The sequence below is a fragment of the Sciurus carolinensis genome, chromosome 12 (assembly GCF_902686445.1).
Source record: "Sciurus carolinensis chromosome 12, mSciCar1.2, whole genome shotgun sequence".
Lineage (NCBI taxonomy): Eukaryota > Metazoa > Chordata > Mammalia > Rodentia > Sciuridae > Sciurus > Sciurus carolinensis.
In genome coordinates, this window is record NC_062224.1 from 4,828,349 (window position 1) to 4,851,374 (window position 23,026).

The 23,026-nt window shown below is 43.2% G+C and overlaps 1 protein-coding gene across 6 annotated transcripts in view; it reads left to right on the plus strand.

The window, feature by feature from the left end:
* Ryr2 (ryanodine receptor 2) overlaps positions 1-23,026 on the plus strand; it is a 605,596-nt gene that overhangs the window by 207,059 nt on the left and 375,511 nt on the right. For all 6 annotated transcript variants that reach the window (XM_047520965.1, XM_047520967.1, XM_047520968.1 and 3 more), the window contains exon 3: positions 13,370-13,474. In XM_047520965.1, the coding sequence (XP_047376921.1) occupies positions 13,370-13,474 (105 nt within the window). The remainder of the gene's footprint in view (positions 1-13,369; positions 13,475-23,026) is intronic.

Sequence of the window (23,026 nt, forward strand, 5' to 3'; positions counted from 1 at the left end):
GCTCCACGTGGCCTTAGCTGTTTCCTTCATCTCAACCTGGGAGACGTTTGCTCTCCACCCTGGTCCAGAAGTGCCTCTCTCAGCAGGTCCGACACCTCCACGGAGCCTGGCTTATCCCCAGACTTAGGGTGTCCCCAGCAGAATGCGCCTTCTTCCTGCCCCGGTCCTCTGCTCCTCCTGCGATCCTCACTCAGTCAGTGGCTGTACCACTGGCAGCGTCTCAGGTTTACACCTCTGGACGAGCCTCTACTTCCTGCATTACCTCCGTGTCCAGTGAGTTGTCAAATACAGTTTCCCCTCTCCTTTTGACACTAATTGTGTTTCCATTTTTGCCCTGTTGAGCTTATTCTTGTTTGATTAATTATTTAAAATAGTTCTTCTTCCTGGACTGTCATTACCGTTTGAATACTCTTTGTTTGAATACTTACGACCTGAAGTGCTTCAAGTTTGGAGGTTTTCGGACTTTCAAATATTTGCATAAACTTTACTAGTTGAGCATTCCTGATCCAAAAATTCCAAGTCTGATATGCTCCAAAATCTGAAACGTTTTTTAAAAATATTCTTTTAGTTGGCAGTAGACCTTTATTTTATTTATTTATTTTTGGTGCTGAGAATCGAACCCAGTGCCTCACATGTGCTAGGCAGGCGCTCTGCCACTGAACTACAACCCCAGTCCCAGCTCCAAAAGTTGAAACTTCGAGTGTTACGTCATGTAGAAGAGACAGACTCTGATCATCTGAATTTTCGTCCTTCTGGGGCCTGACATAGTTTGCATGATCTTCTTGAAGGCCACTAGCCACTAGCCATTTAACTGTGCCTGAGAGAATGTGTACCCCACATGGGCAGAGTGAGGGGTGTTCTACTGGGGTAATCTCAGGCAGGGTAGGCTTATTAGTCCTTTTCTGTTAGTGTAGTGAAATAACCTGAGATGGGGAACTCATAAAGAAAGGCTTAATGAGTTCGTGGTTTTGGAGGCTGAAGTCCAAGATTGGGTGACACTACCATTTGGCCACTGATGAGGACCTCATGGCAGATGGCATCACCGTGGCCAAGGGTATGTGGGAGGGAGCGATTACACAGTGAGACAGGAAGCCTGAGAGCAGACGAGGTCCCCTGAGAGCTATATCAGACCTTCCCAGGGCATGCCCTTAGTGGCTCTTAGTGACCTCCCCACCTCCCCACAGGCCTTCGCTTCTAAAGGTCCCGCCACCTCTTCACATGGCCACACTGAGGACCATGCTTGCAACATGTAAATCTTTGGGGCATTGGGTAGACCCTATCCCCACCGCCTCCCCACAGATGGTTGATGAACGCATTAAAGTACATGGAGGTGGAAAGGGGGGTGTTTTCTTGCTGGTGTGAATCAGTGTGGTCCATTTTGTGTAATTTGCAAAATACTCCCACTACAAAGAAACCCTACAAAGAGGCCCAAGTCAAATAAGGTTCTGTTAGCCGGTCTTACTTTGGTAAGATCTAGTCAGGGCACGGAAGCAAGGCCACTACTGATCATGGAGGTTGGCTGGTTTGTTTTTAGAAGTTGAGCCAAAAACTTTAACCATCCTGACAGGCAAATGATAAATTCAGAGGTTTAAATATAGGTGCAGATATTTAATTTCTTGATTATTTAAGAAAGATGTCATATATTTTCTTAGTGTTGCTATTGTGAATGATATTGCTTTCCCAATTCCATTTTAAGATTTCAGTATTAGTGTACATAAAGAAGTTGATTTTTGTGTGTTGATCTGTATCTTGCAAACTTGCTACACTTAGTTATTAGGAGGAGTGGTTTGGTTTTATAGATTACTTGGGATTTCTGATGAAAGCCATCGTGGCACGTATAAATAAGTAGTTCCCCCACTTTTCTGGTCTGGTTGGCTTTACTTTCTCTCCTTCCCTTTCTTCTTTGCTTCCCTGGCACAAGTGTACCTCAGATAATAACATTTCTTGTCTTATAACCTGTTTTTTTTTGTTGTTGTTGTTGTTTGTCGTTGATACAGCTTTTTCAGCTCCCTTATGGTTAATGTTTCCATGACACAGATTTTTGTATTCTTTTACATTTCATCTATTTTTGGCTTTTAATTTATGGCCTGTCTCTTACAGAGAGCCTAGAGTTAGATCCTACCTTTATCCTGTCTGGCAAACTCTGCATTACGATTATTTAGAACATACTTATTGTAATTACTGATAAGGTTAGGTTTACATATGCCATTTTGTCATTGTTTTTTATGTGTGTAGTATTTTTTTTTTGTTTCTTCAACATTGCCTTCTTGTGTTGAAATGGTTAGTGTGCCATTTTGAAACCTCTGTTGATTGTTTTTTACTATGTATTTTTGGTTGTTTTTAATCCCTATGTACTCCAGGGATTACAATAGGCACGATTTTAGTTCATCATAACTTTATAGTTGATTAATACTAATTTAATTCCAGTAAAATATATAACTTTGCTCAACCTAGTTCCATTTCGTATGCCTTACTTTGTGCAATTTTTGTGTTGTATACATCTGTATATTGTCATATTTTAAACCTATGTAGATTCCAAACCTAATAATACACTATTTAATGCTATTTCTACTTAACACTGTTTCAGCTGTTCATTTACACATTCTTATATCTTCTAAAGATGTTGTATGAAAATTCTAGAGTCTTTTATGTCAATCCACCTATTTTCCATTTCTTTCTCTGTATTTAAAAGAAGCTCCTGAAGAACTTCCTTTAGTGTTTCTTAGAAGGCAACATGCTAAAAACAAATTGTCAGACTTTATTTATCTAGGGATGTCTTTATTTTGCCTTCATTATTTCAAAGATAGTTTAGCTAGGTATAGGATTCTCAGTTGATTTTTCTTTCTTTCCTTTCAGCTCTTGGAATATGCCCTTTCACTGCCTCCTGTCCTCCCTAGTTTCAAAGGAGAGGTTGACTGTTAATCCTATTGATTCTCTAATACATGTGATACATATGCTTTCCTCTCTTGATTCTTTAAATGCTTATTTTTTTTTTGTCTCACTCACAACAGTTTGACATTTCCAGGTGTGTATATCTTTGTATTTATCACTCCTGAAGTTGGCTGTGCTTCTGAACTTCTTTCTTTTATTCTGCATCTCACACTACATGCATAGTGTTGATACTGTCCCACAGGTTTCTGTTCATTTTTTCAACATTTTTTTTCTTCTCTGTACTTCAGTTTGAGTAATTTCTATTCATCTACCTTTACATTCATTGATTATTTCTTCTCAAATCTGCAGTTGAGTACCTTTAACATATTTAGTATATATTATTCTCAAATACAGATTCTCCATCCAGTTCTCTTTTTGTGACTTTTTATCCTTGTTGAGGATTTCTGTTTTTTGGTTCATTGTGGTCATACTTTCCTTTAATTCTTTAAGAATGTTTTGCTTTGCTTTGCTTGCTTGCTTTCCCTAGCTGTTTTCTTCCATTCTTTAAATTTATTTATAATAGTTACTTTCAAGGTTTTGCTTAACAAACCTCAGAGACAGTTTTTCTTAACTGTTTTTCCCCCAATATGGGTTATACTTTCCTGTTGTTATGGTTTGGATATGAGGTGTCCCCCAAGAGCTCACGTGTGAGACAATGCAAGAAGGTTCAGAGGAGAAATGACAGGGATTAACTGAGTGGTCACTGAAGTGGTGGGGTGTGACTGGAGTAGGTGGGAATTAGAGTGTGGCTTTGGGGTATATATTTGTATCTGGCCAGTAGAGTCTCTCTTTTCTGCTTTCTGATCATCATGTGAGCTGCTTCCTTCTGCTCTACTCTTCTTCCATGATGTCCTGCCTCACCTTCATCCCCAAGGAATGGGGTCTGCTATCTATGGATTGAGACCTCTGAAACCGTGAGCCCTTAAATAAACTTTCCTCTTCTCCATTTGTGCTGGTCAGGCCTTTGAGTCACAGCAGCGAGAAAACTGACTAAATTGCCTTTTTTTTTTTTTCTTCTCTGCCGACATCATATTTTTTGGTTAAAACTGTGAATTTCAGATAGTGTAGCAACTCTGAATTCTGTTACTTCCCAACTGAAGGATGTGGTGCTAGTTCTGTTTGTATTTTTTCTTGTTTAGTGAAATTTCTGGACTAAGTCTCTGAGCTCTGCCTCTCTGTGATGTGTGGTCACTAATGTCCCTGCTGGAATTCTTTTCTTCTTGGTTTGAAGGCCAGTGTTCTAGGTGCTTCCTGTTTCTGCAGAGCTCAGTCAGGCAGTGCTTGTACAGAGGCTGCGCTCAGACACTTTAGGTAGCAAGATGTCCACACTGAAACTGGAGTTTGAGACAAAACCGGATGCTCTGCCTCTGCTTGCAGATAGGGTCCCCGTACGTTACAGCCCTCTGTGGCCAAACAGCTCCGTTTGGTGCTAGCAGCTAGCCACAGCAGGGCAGTGCCTGCCAGTGTCAGCTGTGGGTTGCAGCTGGCAAAGCTGCATTCTTCTCTGCCTCCACTGCAGTAGCATGAGGTACCTCTCCATGGTGGGCTTTGTCCTCCGGTGTTGCGGCAGACCTCAGCAGCTCACCATCCATTTATTTCCAGGTTCCTGTCTTACAAATTTGAAGAATGAAATTAATGGACAACAGAAGACAAGAGTGGGAAGAGTAGGATGTATCTGGGTGAGAAGCGAAGAAGCAGAACTCTTGGTCAGTGAGAGGGGACCAGATAGGTCACCACTTAGGTGTGTGGGTCCAGGGATTGATATGGCTACCAGGTTAAGGCTACTGGTCAAAATCTATGCTAAACAGACATTAGGAAAGTGCCAGAGCAAGGAGTCTAAATATCTTCTACTCGGATACTGAAAAAGTGCCAATGCTTTTGGTTTGACCTGTGACCTTCCGATTGTGCCCTTTTAGCCCTTGGGTCTGAACTTCCCTGTAGCCTCTATTCAGATTCTCCCCCACTTCCAGTTTCCTGCCAGTCTGGGATGAATCCTCGGCTGGAATGTTTCTACAGGTTAATTTCATGGAGTAGCCTTTACATTAAAAAACAAAACAAAACAAAACAAAACAAAACAAAACAAAACAAAACCTAGCTGGGATGGCGCCTATGTTCTGACCGCCTATCTGTCCCATCCAGTACGCGTGGAGCCCTGTGGGTGGGGAAGCACAGGGGGCGTCTTGGTCACCTTCAGGCATGCCCAGAGTGCTCCCATCAGGTCCCGTGTCTCTTGTGCATGTGCAGCTTCAGTTGGTGTGTGGAGTCGGCTAGTGGAGCTGTTGTCATTTTTGCGATGGTACAGGGCGCAGTCCAGGCTGAGCGTGCACCCCTTTGCCAGGGCGGCATGGCTGCTGGGCCGCACAGACCAGTCTGTGCCATGTTCTGGCAGAACCTTCAGTCAGATGAGCTGGGGAGAGATGGAGTCGGCCTGGTCAGGACGTTGCTGACCCCAAGTTCTTCCCGAAGTCCGGCCGTTTGTTCAGCTGGAGTCTCTCGTATTTTTGCATGCTGTAAGTTTCCTCCCCCAGCTCGGAAAGTGTTATTTTTGTTGATTTCATCCAGCTTGGTTTTTAGGAAGAGGATATACCTACCTCCTCCCTCAGCCATTGGGGGAAATCTCCATGATCTCTTAAACAAAAAGCAGCTCATAAACCTTTTTATCTGCCCTGAATTGATCTTGGGACTTAAAAAAGCATCCTGTCATGGCCCTAAGTCATCCTGGAACCAGCTGCTAGAGTTATTGTCCTAAAGCACCCTGTGGCTTCCTTGTGTCACCCACAGACACCTTCTGAGCCAGGTTGTGGGGTGGGTGGGATGGAACGTTTGAATCCTTGAACTTACTTGTGTTTCATTAGGTTCAGCTGTGAATTTACAGCTTGTACAGGTTAGTAAGACTCTACAGCACACCCAGATCTCTAAGGTGAAGTCCGAGACAAGTCTCACAGCTCTAGTTGGAATTCCACGTGACTTTTCTGGGCTCGTAACCTAACATATCTACCCTGACTTAGATGTTTCATTCTATCCTTCTCAAGAAGCTTCAACCAGAAAATACTACACATTCCGCGAAGAGGTGGCTCTCTCTGTAGACTGTAAGGGAAAGTCCCCCATGTCCAAATAAATTCACTATAAATCTATGTTGTGCTTTCCTGCTCTTTGTTATTGCTAGGGTGCTCCTAGGGGGACTCCAGTAGGGTCACCAGCTTCTTAAGTGCCCTTGGAGCTGGGGTTCATGACACTGTGTGTTCCTTTAGAGAAGGCTACTGTCACATTGGGGGCTCTTTGATCAGTTGTCCAGTTTATCTCAAAACAGCCAGGAGCCAGGCTGATGTGCCCCAGAGGGGGACAGTGTAGCATGGGCTTTAGGCAAAGCACAGGCCTCTCTGTGGCTTTCTGCCTGGGACATGTCATTACATTTTGACTGACCAATTTCTCATTTCTAAAGTGGGATTCATAGGACTTAACCTGTGGGGTTGTGGTGAGAAGGACCTAGCCCACAGAATATGTTAATGGTGATGCAGCCATTCTGAGGTGCATAACTCTGTGTAGAGGATTATTTTTTATATTCTTGAAATTCTACACTAGCCTAATTCCTAGTGAGAATTCCAAGGTGGAGAGTCTCTCTGAGCCTGCATTTGGTTTATGGATCTGAGGTTCTAAATGATGTTTCTGGCTTGATTCTGGCCTGATTTGTTCAGACAGAATAGTTAGCTTTTGCCATTTTAAGTTAATTCGGACAAAGTTAATCTAGCACATTTTTTGTAGAATGTGTTGCCTCCAAAGAATGAGATGGTTGTGTCTGAGTAAATCTGCACTGTTGTTCATTACGTTAGAAGACTTTGTCTTATCTCTTACACAGCTCGATGTGGAAGCCATGACTATTGGTTTCATCTTTTCCTCTCTCTCGATGTTTCTGTGAAACTCCAGACAAGGTAGAATCTGTTGGGCTGCCCTCACCTGTGTATTTGCATGAACTCTTCCCCTTTATGCAGATTATGAGGCCAGGGGCTGTGGCTCTTAGGGTCCAGGCCAAGTTACAGGTGGTTATGTTGACCTGGTTACTGTGACAAATACCTGGGTCTTTGCTTCTCTTGTAGGCAGTGAACCTATGAATGGGTTCTATCTAAAACTCCTTTTCACAAGAACTCCCTGGAGACGTGCTGTTGATCATCAAAAATGTCCACTAACGACACTACCAAGTTGGTTCATGAATTTTGGTTCACTGGGCTCTTGCAGAGGGCAAAGCTGAGATCTCACTGATTCTAATACGCACCCAGGATCTGGGCCACGCGTTGCTGTCTCTGCTGTTGCTTTACCTTTGTTAGTAGGACAGTGCCAGATGCTTGCTACATGTGCTCTCATTTAGAAGACTCTCTTCAGCAGAGAGTAAAACTGTTCCCCAGTACCTATGACTGCTTGAACTGCACCAGTGTTTCAGATGTTTCCATTAATTATTTTGCTTCTATGGTGTACTCATTTATTCCTGTAATTTATTCAAGCCAATCTACACTCCTGGAGTGATGAAGCTCCGTAATTTTTAAATAGACTTCTGTACTCAGAACCCAGCTTCTCAGAATGTCATTCTCAGATGATTATCGGTGACAAGACATTACATATTTTAAAAGAAGCTGAGGTGAGTGGGTCTTCCCCAGAGTCTGAGGAGCTGGTATCTCACTGGGTTGAGGTGGTGTGTAGTATAGGATCACCTGTGTCACAGGGTAGGACTCAGCCAGCCTGGCATGAGCTGAACTGCTGCTTTGCATGGGCCACTTTTAAGAAACTACGTATTATCTTGAAGCTGAGTTCACAGGAGGAGAAGCCTCTTCTCTGGTTTCCCCCTGTTTTGTTTTCAGAATCCCGTCACTGTGGCTCCCACGCAAGATGTATGGGAATAGATCTGACCTGAGACAATGTCACCTTGTGACACTGAGTGAGGTCATTCTAGGATGGAATATGAAACCAGTGTCCTTCTTCTTTTGCACTGTTGCATTTGGGTCTTTGAATTTGTAAAGGATTGTAAAAATAAGACAGCTGGGTGTGTCCGCGTACCATTCCGTGCAAAGGGGGTAATGATGGATGGATGCTGAGAGCCACAGGAACTCGAGTGAACCGTGTGCAACTGCACTAACTCACCCTGGGTTCCGTAATTACATGCTAAACTGCTGCATTGAGCACAGCGGTGCCCTTTAAGGTGGCGCTGTGCCGCTTGTCACCAGTTCACACCTGATGCATTCTTTCACACCTGGACCTCCGGTCCTCAGGAGCGCCGAGAGCAGGGCGGAGGGCGTGCTGGTGCTTTTCTGAAGATTCAAAGGACGGCGACCTGGTTAGACGCGGGCTCCAGTCAGGAGCTGGAGGGATTCACGGACACAGGAAAAGTCTTGGCTTTTCAGAGGCCGTCATGTGAGCCTCTATCGTACGGTGGGACGAAGAGAAAAAGAACAAGAGTGGGACAGTCACCCAGAGCTGGGGACACCCACAGAACAGTGCCAAGCGCTGGACGTAACATGTCCAGGCTGTGAATATGAAGAATATCGAGACTTGAAGTTTAGAAGAAATAAAAAGAATTAAAACAGTGAACGAAGATTTCCCTTGTGTTCTGCCGGATGGTTTCTTCCCACTGTGTTCCACACAAGTCCATGCTGTGGTCACTGAGGGGAGTGTACAGACAGTTTCGAGGATGTTCTTCCCAATGTGGGAGGTGAAACTTGGCCTGGTTCGTGTCTGCGGTTGGTCGGTTAACGGGTCTGTCTCTGGGAGTGAGAAGTCTGACATCCCTCCTGTCGGGGCAAAGTCGACTTCAGCAGTTCCGGGGTCTCATCCAGGGTGGCTCAGCAGCTGCCTGGGCACCAGGCCTCCTGCTGTTCCAAAGGGGGCCACCCTCACAGTTCTTGGGAGACGGGCAGCTTTTCTCTTCATTTACATCTGAGAGTTTGAGCTTCTGATTTAATTTAGGGCTTTCTTAGAGAGGTCAGATAAAAAATCCTATCTTATTGGCATTTTCCAGTTTATAGAGCATTGCTTTTTCTTACTTGAATCTTACTGATTCTTGGATGTAGATAAGTGTTTTCCCACTTGATAAGGAAGCCCAGGTTAATTTCAAGAAAGGCCCTTGGCTAGTTACCTGAATCCTGAGTCCCTTCTCTTTTGCTTCATGCTGTCTAACTATCAAAATTTTACACATTGCTAATTTTACAAACACTCTGAGATATCTCTGTGTCACCTTGGGGGTTCTTGGTGTGCAGTTAAAAGACAGTGTGAATAGTTGGCTTGTTTGCCAACATAATAAAAAGCTGCTAGATTTACTAAAACCAAAAGTAGGGTCTGTGTGGGGCTGTGACTTCCTATTTTCACATTTATGTAATTTTCCAGAAATAGATGAATGTATACCCTGAGGTCAATTGATCAAATATGGAGCAGTTTCTCTGTGTGAGTCACTGTGCCAGGCTGCAGGGGGTGGTGGTGAGGGATCCACAGTGAACAACTTACATCGCACAGCAAAACACGTGGGCCAGTCCTGAGTGGGAGTACGGTGCTTCTGGATTTTACAGCATTCTCGTGGAATGAAGTAGAGTCACATTTACTAATGGGCAGTGGAATCTGGAGTATATTAGTAAATTAACTATAATTTGTACAGAGTGAGCCCAATGTGTGCATTTCCATGGACGTGTATTTGCGTAAAGGTCTTAAAAACAGGCTTGGAAAGATGAACGGTTGAATGGTTCCTCCAGGGATTGAAATGAGTGTAATTAGTTGCAAAGTCTCTTCTCAATTTTCAGGGTTGTTTGACTTCTCTACAAAGAAAATGTTTTTAAATTTGTTTTCATTTATGTGAGATTTAAAAATGTGGGACGGTTTTTATAGCTGGAGACCTGGCGATGGCCACTGCAGGCTGAGGGGGTAAAGGACGTGGCCAAGGCCTTGGGAAGCTCACGAGTATGCAGTTTTTACACCGTGAGCGCAGGAGGGGTGGCCTGATGCTGCTTCCAGTCCTGGTTGTTGGTTGCGGTTCAGTTAAGGCAATGTCATGTTTCAATAGGTTTTTAAGTGAATTAGGCAGACACATCTGTGGAAGCCAAACATCTGATGGACACCTCAGTAGGAAACCTAATTGATTTCTACACGGCCTCGCCAGAGCCAGCAGGCCAGGTGCCGCTTTGAGGTCACTCTAGAGACTTTGCTCCTCCTAAGATTACGTGATGTTTGCCAGAATGAGAACGGTAACGGGTTTGTGTCTTGAAAAGTGGAGGCTCGTGGCCATACTGCTAGCTTAAAGTTGTTGCTCTTGCCAAAGTCCACAATCTGGATGAAACTGGGTTCTCCGTATAGCAAGCAGGAACATCTCTGTGCTTGCTCCTCTGGGCACCAGGGCGGACATTGACATAGCCAGAACCGCCGTGGCTGAGAGTCAGTGACCTGTGCACCCTGCGAGGCAGTGGCTCTGCATGCTCAGCCCTGTGACAGCTGGATGTTGTGCTGTGAAGAGCCCATCACGTCGATAAAGATTTCTTTGATGACTCGGGAGCATGCTCACAGAAAGGGCAAGCAGAGTTCTTTCAAAGTGAAGTTCTAAAAACTTACTTCTCAGTAATAAGACTTGAGAAAAGATTGAACACTAAAGATGATGTAGTGTACGAGCCGGTGAGTTGGAGCTTCCACCGGTGTGGATGTTCACAGGTGTTAGACCTTCTCTGCTGTGCGGGTGCTGGGAGTTGTTTGCGTCTTTGGTTAATGAAGAGACCCTTTATTTTCCAGTGACCAGCCTGATTTTTAGGAAGCAGAACAAGGCATCAAGGCACAGTGGGTATAAATGTAAACATGTCAAGGTTATTTGGAGGAGTATACATGCCTTCTGAGGAATGCATTTCATAGTTGACTTTCAAAGGCACCAAGTTATGGAAATGATTCTGATGCTTAGGATGCATGGAGCCTTTTTCCTGAGAGCAAAATGGACAGTTTCCGAAGCTTGGGCGTGTATGGCTTCAAGTTCTCCTGGATGGGGTAAACCATCTCCTTTAACCGGCAGCTCTTCTGTTACATTCATGTGGGAGAAGGGTGTGGCCCAGAGAGGAGCTGGAAGGCCGTCTAGGACGCACTGCCTTTGAGGGTTGCTGGCAGCTCGCTTCCTGCCCACTCCCACTTTCCGAGAGTCCCCGCAGCAGGCCCGTCACTGTGGAAGCAGGAAGTGAGCTTGGCAGATGAACTCCTTCCACAGCGTGAAGAAACTGGAAGCTGTTCAGGTCGTCCATTTATGAACAGTTCAAACAGAGCGAGGCACGGACCGTTCACAAACCCCCAGAGTATGAATGTTCAACTAGAAAGTGCTGTGACCATGCTAGAACGTTCTGGATGACTTGAGCATGCGTGTAATCACAGATGTGTGTTTTCTACTGTTTGTCAAAGTAGACTGCAGGTAAGAACCAATGCTAAGGAGTGAGCGGTGCTTCATGTGCCCCACCTGGAGAGACTAACCATGCTGGTTTGCTTATTTTGGATTCTCGCTGTGTTTTTGACATTGTGATAGTCTCTTCACATACACTGCCTCATTTATGTTTAACAACAGGGTGTTACGATTATTAGGCTATTTTTTTCAAGGAAGGAAATAAATTGTAAAAGTTAACAGCTGATAAGTAGCGAGGCCAGGATTCTTGCTCAGATGGTCTGTTTATAGAATCCATGCACTTAGCTATCTTAATATGCTGACTTCATAGAAACTAATGAATGTTGGTATGAAATCATTCCAAGGGCGTATTGGAAACAGCTTGTGCAGATGCTGGGAGTTGAGTGAAGATATCAGACAGCTTTGTGAGCTGACTCACAGACTTCCATAGGGTGACAGCAGCAGTGTGAGTGTTTACGTCACAGGAAGGGGCAGATGCTACACATCAGGTGGAGCCTCCTTCTCGGAGTCAGTTCACCAGCAGCCCCGCTAGTAAGTGGGCCTCCTGGCAGCACTACCTGTCAGAGTGTGTCTGGCATGGATATGAATGAAATAAGCACTTCCATTAAGGGATTCTTTTCCCAGTAACATTTGTCTTGATCTGAAGAGGAAAGACTGTAGTCTGTATAGTAATACCTTAGAAAATTAAATTCAGGAGCATTTATTCCTAAATTTCAGAGAGGAGAGTCCCTTTCCTGGCTTCCAACCTTTTATCTCAGGATCTTGGAAAGAAAATGCTTGTCGGGTTGATTGGGAAGGGGTAGCAATAGCTCTGGGCCACTGGCTGAGATGGTCTGAGGGGTTGAGGCACAGAGGCCCGGGCTAGGAGGAAGAAAGTCCAGAGGACAGTTCATTAAAAAATAGAGCCTGCAAAGTTTGTTGGGTGTAAACAGACCTTGTGGCCTGATTGTGTGCTTCATTGACCCATGAAATCATTTTAACATTCATTCTGCAACCCTGGTGTTTTGTTTTTCCTTCAAACCATAGAGCATTATTCTTTGCTAATAACAAAAGAAATCATTCCAGTGGTAGTGGTTTAATTTAATAAATAAATACAGCATTATAATTTGGATGCATCAGATTAATCCTCAGCATGTTCCTTTTATGGAGAAGACAATCTTGGTTTTATTCTGTGTTTAGTGGGTGGATAATGCTCCTTTGTTAGGAAAATCTCCTTTGAGCACCTGCTCATGCCCAGTTAGACCATGTGCCTACTGGATCCTGCTCACCCCAAGTTCTAACTCACCAATCAGTTCTTATCCTGGTTCCTTCGGCTCTTTGGCAGTCACCTTTTGAGATTTCCAGACTGTATGGGGTATTGATTAGATGGGACTAAAGGAAAGAAGGAGAAGGGAAAATTATCAATGAAGAAATAAAGCAGCACACACATGTGGAAGGGGGAGCTCATTGACTGCACCCCAAGTTAAAGGCAGAATAGGACATTCAGTGAGAGGAAAGTGTTTGATCTTTGTACATAAGGAGAAGCTTTGTAAGTCAACATTGCATACCAGTTTGATCTTATATTTGCTTAACTACAATATTAATTTGAGGCAAGTATTATTTCTCAGTTCTTTAAATGTTATTTTTTAAAAATCAATGCTTGGTAGGTTAGCAATGAATATATAAGGGTTGGAGTAATCCAGATTTCAATCCTGGCTTGAATACTTTGTTAACTCTGTGACTTTGAAAAAGTGTCCTAACTTCTCTGTTTTCTTGTCCACTGATGGTAATAATAGTCCCGCTGTAGAGAACCACAGGAGCTGTAGACAAAGGTCCAGCGCAGCTTGTATTGGGGTTCACACTCCAGTTATTGTTACTGAGTTTAAGAATGCGTTGAATGAGAGCAGCAGTGACAGTGGATCATGGTGACAGGCAGTGGACAGTGCGGAGGTAGCAAGCACTGCCACCCTTCCTGTGACAGCAGCTGGAGGACACCAGGGTGGACGGGCCTGGATGCTGGGCGCTGGTGACGTACTCACGGCTTTCCCTCTTTCCTTGCAGAATGTGCCCCCGGACCTGTCCATCTGCACCTTTGTGCTGGAACAGTCGCTGTCTGTGCGGGCCCTGCAGGAGATGCTGGCTAACACGGTGGAGAAGTCGGAAGGGGCAAGTACACTTCAGACTCAGTGTTGCAGAGTCTCGGCGGCTGTGGGATGGTGGCTCTTACGGGTACTGGGAATCTTGTTTGCAGAGATAAGTCATGGCTTTCACTTGGACTCCCCTGGGGTTGACCTTCTGCTCACCTAGCACCCCATCATGTCTTAAACTCGAAAAAGGAAATCCAGGTGCAGCGTGGTCTGTGTGGCTGTCCCCGTGCTCATGTCTGTGTTTGCAAAGCGCCTTCCTCGGGCGCCCGTGCGTCTCCTTGTCTTCAGAGCGCTGACTGTTCCTGTTTCGACAGCTGCTTCGTGCATGGCTCTTTGTCATCGACTGCTCTTCTGTTGTCAAATGCCTTTCACCGTGTGACTTTGTCCCAAACTGTTGTATGGCGAGTAAAATTTCATGGCACTGTTACATACTGTAGGTGATGAAGTTGTAATTTTGCAAATAGCTCATCATTTTCTCCTGAAAATTAGAACTTTTATTCTGTTTCCAAATGCAGACATTTTTTTCTTCAAAAGTCTATCTGGTTACTTTAATTATTTTCCACGAGACTCGATCTTACTGATGGGGCTACACCCATTCCTAACCAATTCATACAGTTTAGAGTTAAGCAGGAGAATAAATAATGGTCACATTTTTGTTTCTTCTCTAATTTTTTAGGGGCCTTCTGAGTGCTATAAATTGTGTAGTTTAATAAACTGGAGTATTTCCAGGAATACAACCAAAATTTTTCTTTTGTCATTAATGATCTATGTATTGCTGCTCTTATTGTTGAATCATTATTCTAGTTGGGATAAGTAAAGAGATTAATAATACGTGGTTCCATAGAAATGAGTGATTAATTGTGTTGAAACATTATTTTTTCAGTTCTATAGTTTAAAAAATTTTAGTGTCACAGGTTAGGACTTGAATCAGGCTGAGCATTAATTCTAAATTAAATTTTAACATACCGCTAAACTTTAGTTATTTTTGTTTGATATTAGACTAAAAGCTTATTTTACAAAGTACCAAATACATTGTGTTTATTTTAATATTTCAATTTCCATTTTCATTTATAATAAAGCTTGAAATTATTATATTAAAATATACAAAATTTCTTTTAAAATTTCTATTTTTTTCATGCAAAACTTGTGGAGTAGACTAACATTAAAAAAGAGTAAGAATTTCCAATTTAACAGTTTAATTTCTGTTTGGAATAACCTTTCCTGATTTTTAAATATCACTGACCTATATCCATTTTGAAATGCAAATCTGTCTTTACAAAGAAAAATCATTTTTCTTTTACATTAGTGTATAGGACAATGTGTATTGCTATTTCACCTATCTTTGTAGATGCCAACTTACCTGAATTGCCCCAAATTTAATTTTTATATTGCTGAACTACTTTTGCTAAATTTAACAGCCTTGAAAAGATCTTTTATCTCACCCAAATCATAAGATTGTACTAGGGAAGCTCTGAATATTCTGTGCATAATAGGATGTGATTTTAGATACTATTTTAGGAATTATGTTTCTAAGATATTTATTAGAATTTATGGATCCACATATATTTTTATTTAGCTGAATTAAATTTTCAGTTCTCTATCTGTAAAGTTTCTATCAAAGATTAAGTGGTAATTCATGAATGTGTGGAACACCATTTTATAGAACCCAGCATAGCTACTCTAAGCCACTAATTAGGATGTATAATTTGAAGAAAACCTACTATAGGAAAGAAATGCATTTCATGGAACTGAATCTTATTTTAACTACTGGTGTTTTTTAGGAAGAAAACACTGTCAAATAGCTCCTGGGAAGATGATATAAAATTTTAGGGGAGAGAAAGCTTCTCTTAGTTAAGCAGTTTTGATCATACCCAGGAGTGATATTCAGAATATTTTTCAACTGCTTTGGCATAAGTACCAGCGAATCAGAGTGGCTCTCAGCTACAGTGCTGAAGGTCAGGGTGGTCTGAGTGATCTGTGGGTGTCCTAGAGGACCTGGGGTGTTCTGGTGACCGCTTGCCATGAGGGATGCTCTTTTCCACTGTAACAACCATTTTAATCATGAAAGTGTGCACCGTCTGGTTCTGTTCCATCCATGGATGCTGCTGGAACTCTTGGGAATCATCTTTTGGACTCCCTGGATGCCCATAGCATCTCTCCTCGAGTCTTCTGATGTCTCCTTCACACTCCTCGTGGTACTATAATGATGAATGCTTTTGTCAAGCAAATTGATGTCTCTCAGTTAATGAGTTATGTGCAGTAGATTCTCTGGAGCGAAGATCCCCATTTCCTAGGGTGACGTGTCACAACAGAAACACTAAATCTTCATGCCATTCTCTCCTTACAAATCAACCGTTACCAAAGAAAACCTTGTGTGCCACCTGGTTGCCCACTCTCCCGTAATCACCTCACTCTTTAGAGTTCCTCGTGAATTCCTGAGCAGCACCGGTTCTGTGCAGTGTTCAAAGTGCACTGATAATGCCCCGCACGCACACCCTCGGCAGTATGAGGAAACGTTTTCCGTTAGAGCAGTGCCCTTGCTTTCTGGGGTTGAGGAACGTTTCTCCCAGGATCTTGGGCCCCTGAAGGAAGCAGTTTCCATAAGGTGAGGGCGGTCGAGCAGAATCTGAGAAAGCAGATCATGAAAATTGTGGATCGCAAAAGAAGAGTGTGTAAGATGAAGCAGCAAAAATACTACCTGCTTTAGGTTCGCTGCCCAGAGACTGCTCTTTGGTCCTCTTTTTTTTTTACTTTTGTGGCACCAAGCACATTCCAAACAATTCATCTACAGGACGTTTTCATTTATTGGGAAAGTGGGGTGGATGAGACCTCGACCTGAGAGAGGCGTGTGTTGTGGACGGTTCTCTTCTTATTCAGCGCGGGTCAGCAGTGAGTAGGCTGGGGCTCCCAGGACTCGAGGGGTCCTGAGGATGGAGAGCCTGCCCTTGGGCAGTGAGGAGGACTTGCCTGTGCGCTGAGCGCTTCTCGTCTCTTTGGCCCGGTTTTCCTGGACTGCTGCAGGTGCCAGCTGTGCCAGTGACTGCCTGACCTCCTGAGTCCCGGTGGTCTGAGGGCTGGTCTGCGGGTGCCTCTGTGGGTCTCTTGTTTCAGATCTGTTTTGCGTGGTGTTTATAAGGGAGCGTAGGGCTGAAAGCAGAGGCGTTGGCATCTCACAGCCCTGCAGCCCTGCCCTGCCAGGTGTTAGCTGGGTGACCCTGAGTCCAGCTGTGGCGGATCAGCCAGGGGCTGTTGTTACTTACTGTTCCTCTCATTCGTTTTGCAGTGACTGAGTCCCGGCTGCCTTTTCTGTGGCCTGACAGCTCCCTCCTTCTCTGGGGTCTTGGCTAATCTCCTTTTCTCTTCCTGCCCCAGTCTTGCAGCTGGCTCTGGCACATGGATTTTGCCACTTTAACAGCGACAGGATCTTGTTAGAGTACAGAATTGGGGATAGCATTTGCTTATTCCTGTGTGTGTTCTAGTTAATAAAGTTTGATTTCTGTGAACTTTTGCTTTTGGCATTTATTTTATCAGTTGATTCTCCAAAGTTGTTGACGAACACCTTTCTCCTAGTTCAGATTAAACTTCCCATTTCACCTGAGCAGAGATGTCAGGTGAGAGGTGACATCATATAGCAGAAAGAGCTTTGGTTTTGGAGTCTGTGAGATTTATTGGAAATTCTTACTTTTCCAAATAGTGTTTGTGATAGTGTTTCTTTGTTGAAAAGGCATTGCCTGTGTTCAGTCACCCCAGTACCACACATGGCTTGTGTGTTCGATTTGGGAGAGTATGATTTAAAAACAGCATGACTGTCCTTCCTGATTTTGGTTAACTTGCTTCTGGGAGGATTGTAGGACTTGTCTCTCTTGGTTTTGGCTTGTGGCCACCTAACTGTTGGCGCCTTTGTTAGGGTATTTAGCTTGATCCAAAACTAGCCACACCTTGCCTCTCACATCCTGCTCTGACGAGGTGATAGGTTGAAATCTATTCTTCAGGCGATTGTGATTTGTGTCATTCTTTCACTTAATTTATAATATAAATTTCTTATGGGTATTGGTAGTTTAATATAAATTATAAGTGATGCTTTAAAGGTCAATAAAATTCAGAATGCAATAAAATGGATAATATTGAATTTAATACTGAGTAAATTCAATTCTGATCATTCACTTAATGTGAACTTTTTAAAACATTTATGAGGAAAATTATATTTCACAAGGATACAAAGATTAATAATAAGTGAGTTTTATCATCAGTGAGCTTATGATCACAGGTATAGTAAAACAATTTTAGTGTTAGCCTGAAGAAGGAATTGAATGTGCAGAACTTTTTATTCCTTTGAATTTTCTTTTTATTTTTAGAGTCACTTCCAAGACAATTAGAAGTGATATAACTAATAATATAAAAATCATTTAAAGTTTTTCCAAGGAGCAGTTTGATCTTGTTAGACTCTTCTCTGTAGTTCTGGTAGAAAGCAAACCCGGCCAGGCAGACAGTGAAAATGGCATGTCCAGAGATGGTTTTAAAATGCTTTTTTGTTTTAATTATTAACACGGCTTGTTTAATAAGACAGTGAGAATATTTCTTATTTCTACATAATATAGTTTCTTCTAATCAAAGGTGACTATTAATTGAGATATACCACAAACTCAGAAACAAACTTAAGTTTTTATGAAAGATGGATCTGTAGGACGTGGAATTTTGGTGCACTTGGGTCATTCTAATAAGATCCTTATCTCTTCAAGGCCTGTACTCTCAGGGCATTCAAAAAGCCACTAGCCAAATGTAGATGTAAATGCTTTTTAGAAAACACATTTTTTAAACCCTGAAGCACTGCATAGGAGTTTGTTTTTTTTTTTTTTTTTTTTTTTTTTTTTAACAAATACCTTTATAAACACGGAGGCACCATTTTCAGGCAAGTTACATGCATCTCAGATCATCTGATGTTCGTGTGAAAGCAGATGGTGAGCCAGGAAGCAGGATGGTATGTCTCAGGGTAGTTAAAAGACTGATTCCTCTGCTTTAACCTCCCTGAATTCCTGGTCATGTAAGCCAACTTACTTGACTTCTCTGGGCCTCAGCTTCTCATGGAGTTGTGTGGGAAATAAATAACCAAGGTGTGAAGAATAGTCCCCGCACAGGAGGCACCAGGGGTGTATTGCCCTCACTTTCGTCACCTTGACAGCAGGGCTGTCCTGATGAGTTCCTGCCAGATCGCGTCCTCTGGAGAAAACCATAATAAACTCTGAGCCAGCTGTTAAAAACCAGCCACCCCATGGACACCACCATGAGCCCCAGTTATCTGAAAGTGTTGGCCATGGTTTTCTGTGGCTGCTGAAATATAATACCAACCTAAATTCATTATCTTACAGTCTGGACCCCCGAGTCTGCTCTCTGTATGAGCTAAAACCAAGGTGTCACCAGGGCTGCCTACCCTCAGGGCTCAGGGGACAACACTTTCCTTGGCTTTTCCGGGCCTATCCTCCATTTCAAAACCAGTCGAGTGCTTTCATGTAGCATGTTCTCGGGTTTCATGGATCGGGACGTGGCGTCCCTGGATGCTGTTATTTGTCTGCTGCTCATGGAAGCACTGAGCTTCAGGAAGATGTCGTTGGCAAGACCAGATGGGAACCAGAGTGTCCTGAATCTTGTCCCTGAGAGATGCTCTGACAGAACCTGGCTTCCCTGCAAGCCAGTGGGCGTTCACTGCAGTCTCTCTCAAGTGCCTGCCAAGTCACAGATTCAGACATATTTTGCATAAAAAAGACTTGATTCTTTGAAGACTTTCTGAGTTTTCAGTATTCATCGTTCCAAAAGTGGATCTTTGCGTTTCACTTATATCCTTATTTTCTGGTGTTTTGATACCTTTTTGGTGTGACTGCATCTGAAGGACATTTGTCCAAGTTCTTGGGCAGACAGGCCCGTGGCCCAAAGCTGAGAGAGTTACCACCGCGTCTCCTCTGGCTGACTTTTACACTGACAGTTCTTTCCATTTGTTTTCCTTGATGAGAGTAGACAGGGGTGGCTGATGAGAGAGGACAGAGGGGGTGCTGACGGATCTTCTTCATGCCTCTCTGTGATATAGATGGTGTTCTGTACGTCATTGGAAGTCAGTTTCTCAGCTGGCTGGGCTAATGGACCCACCAGAAAAAAAAAATGTATTTTAAAAAAGATGAGTTTTATTGTGTGTATTTAAGGTATAGAGCATGACATTATGGGATACATCCAGTTGTTGGAATGGCTACGACAGTGAAGAAAATTGAGGTGTCTACACATGGAAACGCGCACACTGTTGCTGTGTTTGTTAGTTAGATGCTGCTTGGGTACGAGGCGGAGGCCAGTCGTGGACGGTTGAGTCCTGGGTGGAACATCTGCCACCGTCGTGCCTGACCCTCTGCAGGCAGCGGGCATCTGCCCTTCACTGCGGAGCTGGCACAGTGGCTCAGCAGTGGCTGGAATGGGAATCTCCCGAAGGGCTCCCGCGTGCGTGGCGCGGGCTGCGGTGGAGACAGACGTCTGGGATTTATGGAGCTGGCTCTTTTCCTGCCTCTCCCTTTCTGGAAAGGCAGCTTTCTGCTCAGCAGCTCAGGCCCTACGTAATCCGTGCATTCAAATGACATGGTTTGCAGAGACTCCAGCATCAAACTCAATAAGGAGGCTGATTTAATCAGCATATAATTTAATCATGTTAGGCACTGTTTTGGATTATGAAGCTTGAATGTATACCTTACTTTATTTGATTAGTGTCATTCAATTTGGACATTTTTCTCAGGTTCTTTTGTGTTTACAAAGGAAAAAAACTTCTTTTTTTTTCCATGTGTAAACATTCGCAAACATGAATCAGATGGTACATATCTGTGATATTCTGGAATTAAGCAGTGATTTAAATATTATTTGAAATCTATTGAACCTTGAATTCTTTTTCTCTTAAAATTTGAACTTTATTTTCTTAAATACTCTTGTCTAGTTGGTGGAAAGCTTCCTTCTTTCACCAGTCTTTATGCAACAGTGCTGCCCATAACTCCCCTTGCCCATAACACACACACAGACACCCCCCCCCCCCACACACACACACCCCAGCTAGACACCTTCCTACCTTGTTGGCGTTCTCTTCAAAGCCCTTTCGTCCTCTGACATGCTTGGTGTTAATGGTTTGTTGATGGACTGCCTATCGGTTAGGTGACTGCCCATCTCACAGCGTAAACCCAGGACTGAAAGGGCTTCTGGTCTTCCTGTCCACTTGCTATTCCACTAATGCTGAGAAGCGGGCCTGGTTTTTAGCAGATATGGGTAAATATTTCTTACTGAAGGGACTGCCAGAGGAATATTGTATTGTGCTAATTTCCATAGTTTTGGAAAAGTGAGTCTTCTTGAGAGAATAATTTATTGAGAGCATTGTATTTCCTGAGGAGAGAGAAACCTGTCCCTTGTGTGATGCTAGAGACAGAGAAGAGTGCGACGTTTGGCATGCATTGGATACATTTTTTTACATTAGAATTAAAGGTCTGAAAATGTTTTTCACTTTCTTAGAACAGTTCTGTGTGTTGAGAAAATGGCTGGGAAGCATGGAGTTTCCCCAGAACCTCCCTGTCTGCTCAGCTTGTTCCTGGTCACATCTTGCCCTGGGTGCTGCCTGGGTACCGTCACTGAGTCACTATCGACACATTATTATTAACTATTCTCCAGGTTTACGGTGGGTTCACTCTTTGTGCTATAGATTCTGTGGGCTTTGAAAAGTGAACAGCGACATGGATGCATCTTTGCTCTACCCTCGGGAATAGTCTCACTACCCCCAAAACGTCTCGCGCTCCACCTTGGCAACTCTGGATCCTGCACGGCCACTGGACATGGCTGATCTTCTGCTCTCTGTGGTCTTGCCTTTTCCAGAACATCATGTACTGGAATCACCCAGTACCTCGGCTGTCCAGGCTCCCTTCTTTCATGTAGCAATATGCATTTACAGCTTATTTACTTTTATTTAAAAAAATTTTTTTTAGTTGTAGAGGGACACAATATCTTTATTTTATTTATTTGTTTTTATGTGGTGCTGAGGATCAAACCCAGCCCCTCGCATGTGCTAGGTAAGCACTCCACCACTGAGCCACAACCTCAGCCCTAAAGCTCGTTTATTTTTATACTGAAAAAATATTTCATTGTGTGGTCGTGCCCAGTTTATTATCCACTCACATCTTGAAGGACATCTTGATTGCTTCTAAGTTTTGCTGATGAATAAAGCTGCTATAAATGTGTGTGCAGATTTCCATGTGGACGTTTTCACCTCCTTTGGATAAATCCTGAGGAGTGTGATCATGTGCTGAGTTAGGAGTATGATTAGTCTCAAGAGAGACTGCCCAACTCTCTACCATGGTGCACTCCACCTAGCAGGGAATGTGAGTTCCTGTTAATCTACATCCTCACCAGCATTTGATGATGTCACTGATTTGACTTTAGACCTTCCAATAGGTGTGCATGCTTGTTTTAATTTGCAATTTATGGATCACATGATGTGAGGCATCCTTTCCTTTGCTTATTTGCCATCTGCATGTCTTCATGGGTGAGGTATCTATTCAGCTCTTTTGCCTTGTTTTGAATTGGTCTGTTATTTCCTTATTGTTGAATTTTAAGAGTTCTTTGTATACTGCGGGCACCTTAAAAATGGGTACATCTGTTTTGCAAAGATTCTCTCCCAGGTGTGGCTTCCCTTTTCATTTGCTCTCTGTCAGAGAGCAGACTTTTTTAATTTTATAGGAGCTCAACTTGTCAATCTTTGTCATGTGTGCATCTTGCTTTTGGTGTTATATCTAAGATGTCATCACATTCACAAGGTCTTAGATTTTCTTCTGTGTTATCTAGATTTTTACACTGTTGTGTATTACATTTAGATCTTTTTGTGAAAGGATTGAGTTCTGGTTCTGGCTTCATTTTTCATTATTCCATAATGTAGATGTCCAACTGTTCCAAGAGACATGCTTTCTCTGTTGGATGCTTTTGCTTTGTGTTTATGTGGATCTATTCCTGACATTTTTCTGTCGTGTTGGTCAGTATAACAGCAGTCAGTATATTATTTGTATCTTCTTTCACTACAGTCTTGATTAGTGTAGTTTCATAGCAAGTCTTGAAGTCGGGTAGTATCAGTCCTTGACGTTGTTCTCTGGCATTGTGTTGGTTATTCTTGTATTCTTTTTTTGGCCTTCCCATATATGTATTTTAGAATCCACTTTCAAAATCTCTACAAAATAACTTGCTGGGATTCTCACTGGGATTGCATTGAATTGTTAAATACTTAGTTTTATTTCTTTGTTTTGCAGTTTACCTGGCAGTTGGCTGTTGGTTCTCATCCCCTGATGGTAGTTTTTGGACGTGGTAATGGGCACACAATTACCAAAGCCTGGAGCTTTGAGTAGGCGACTCTTTGTCCTCCTTGTCCTCTGGACATCCACAGGCAGATACAGTCAGGGACCGTCTTTGTTCCTGTGGTCCAGCACTGTTGAGCCTCACTCATACCAGTGCACTCATCCGGAGTGCCCGTCTCCTTCAGGGAAGTTTCTGGATCTCTTTTGAGTACCCCACTGGCTCT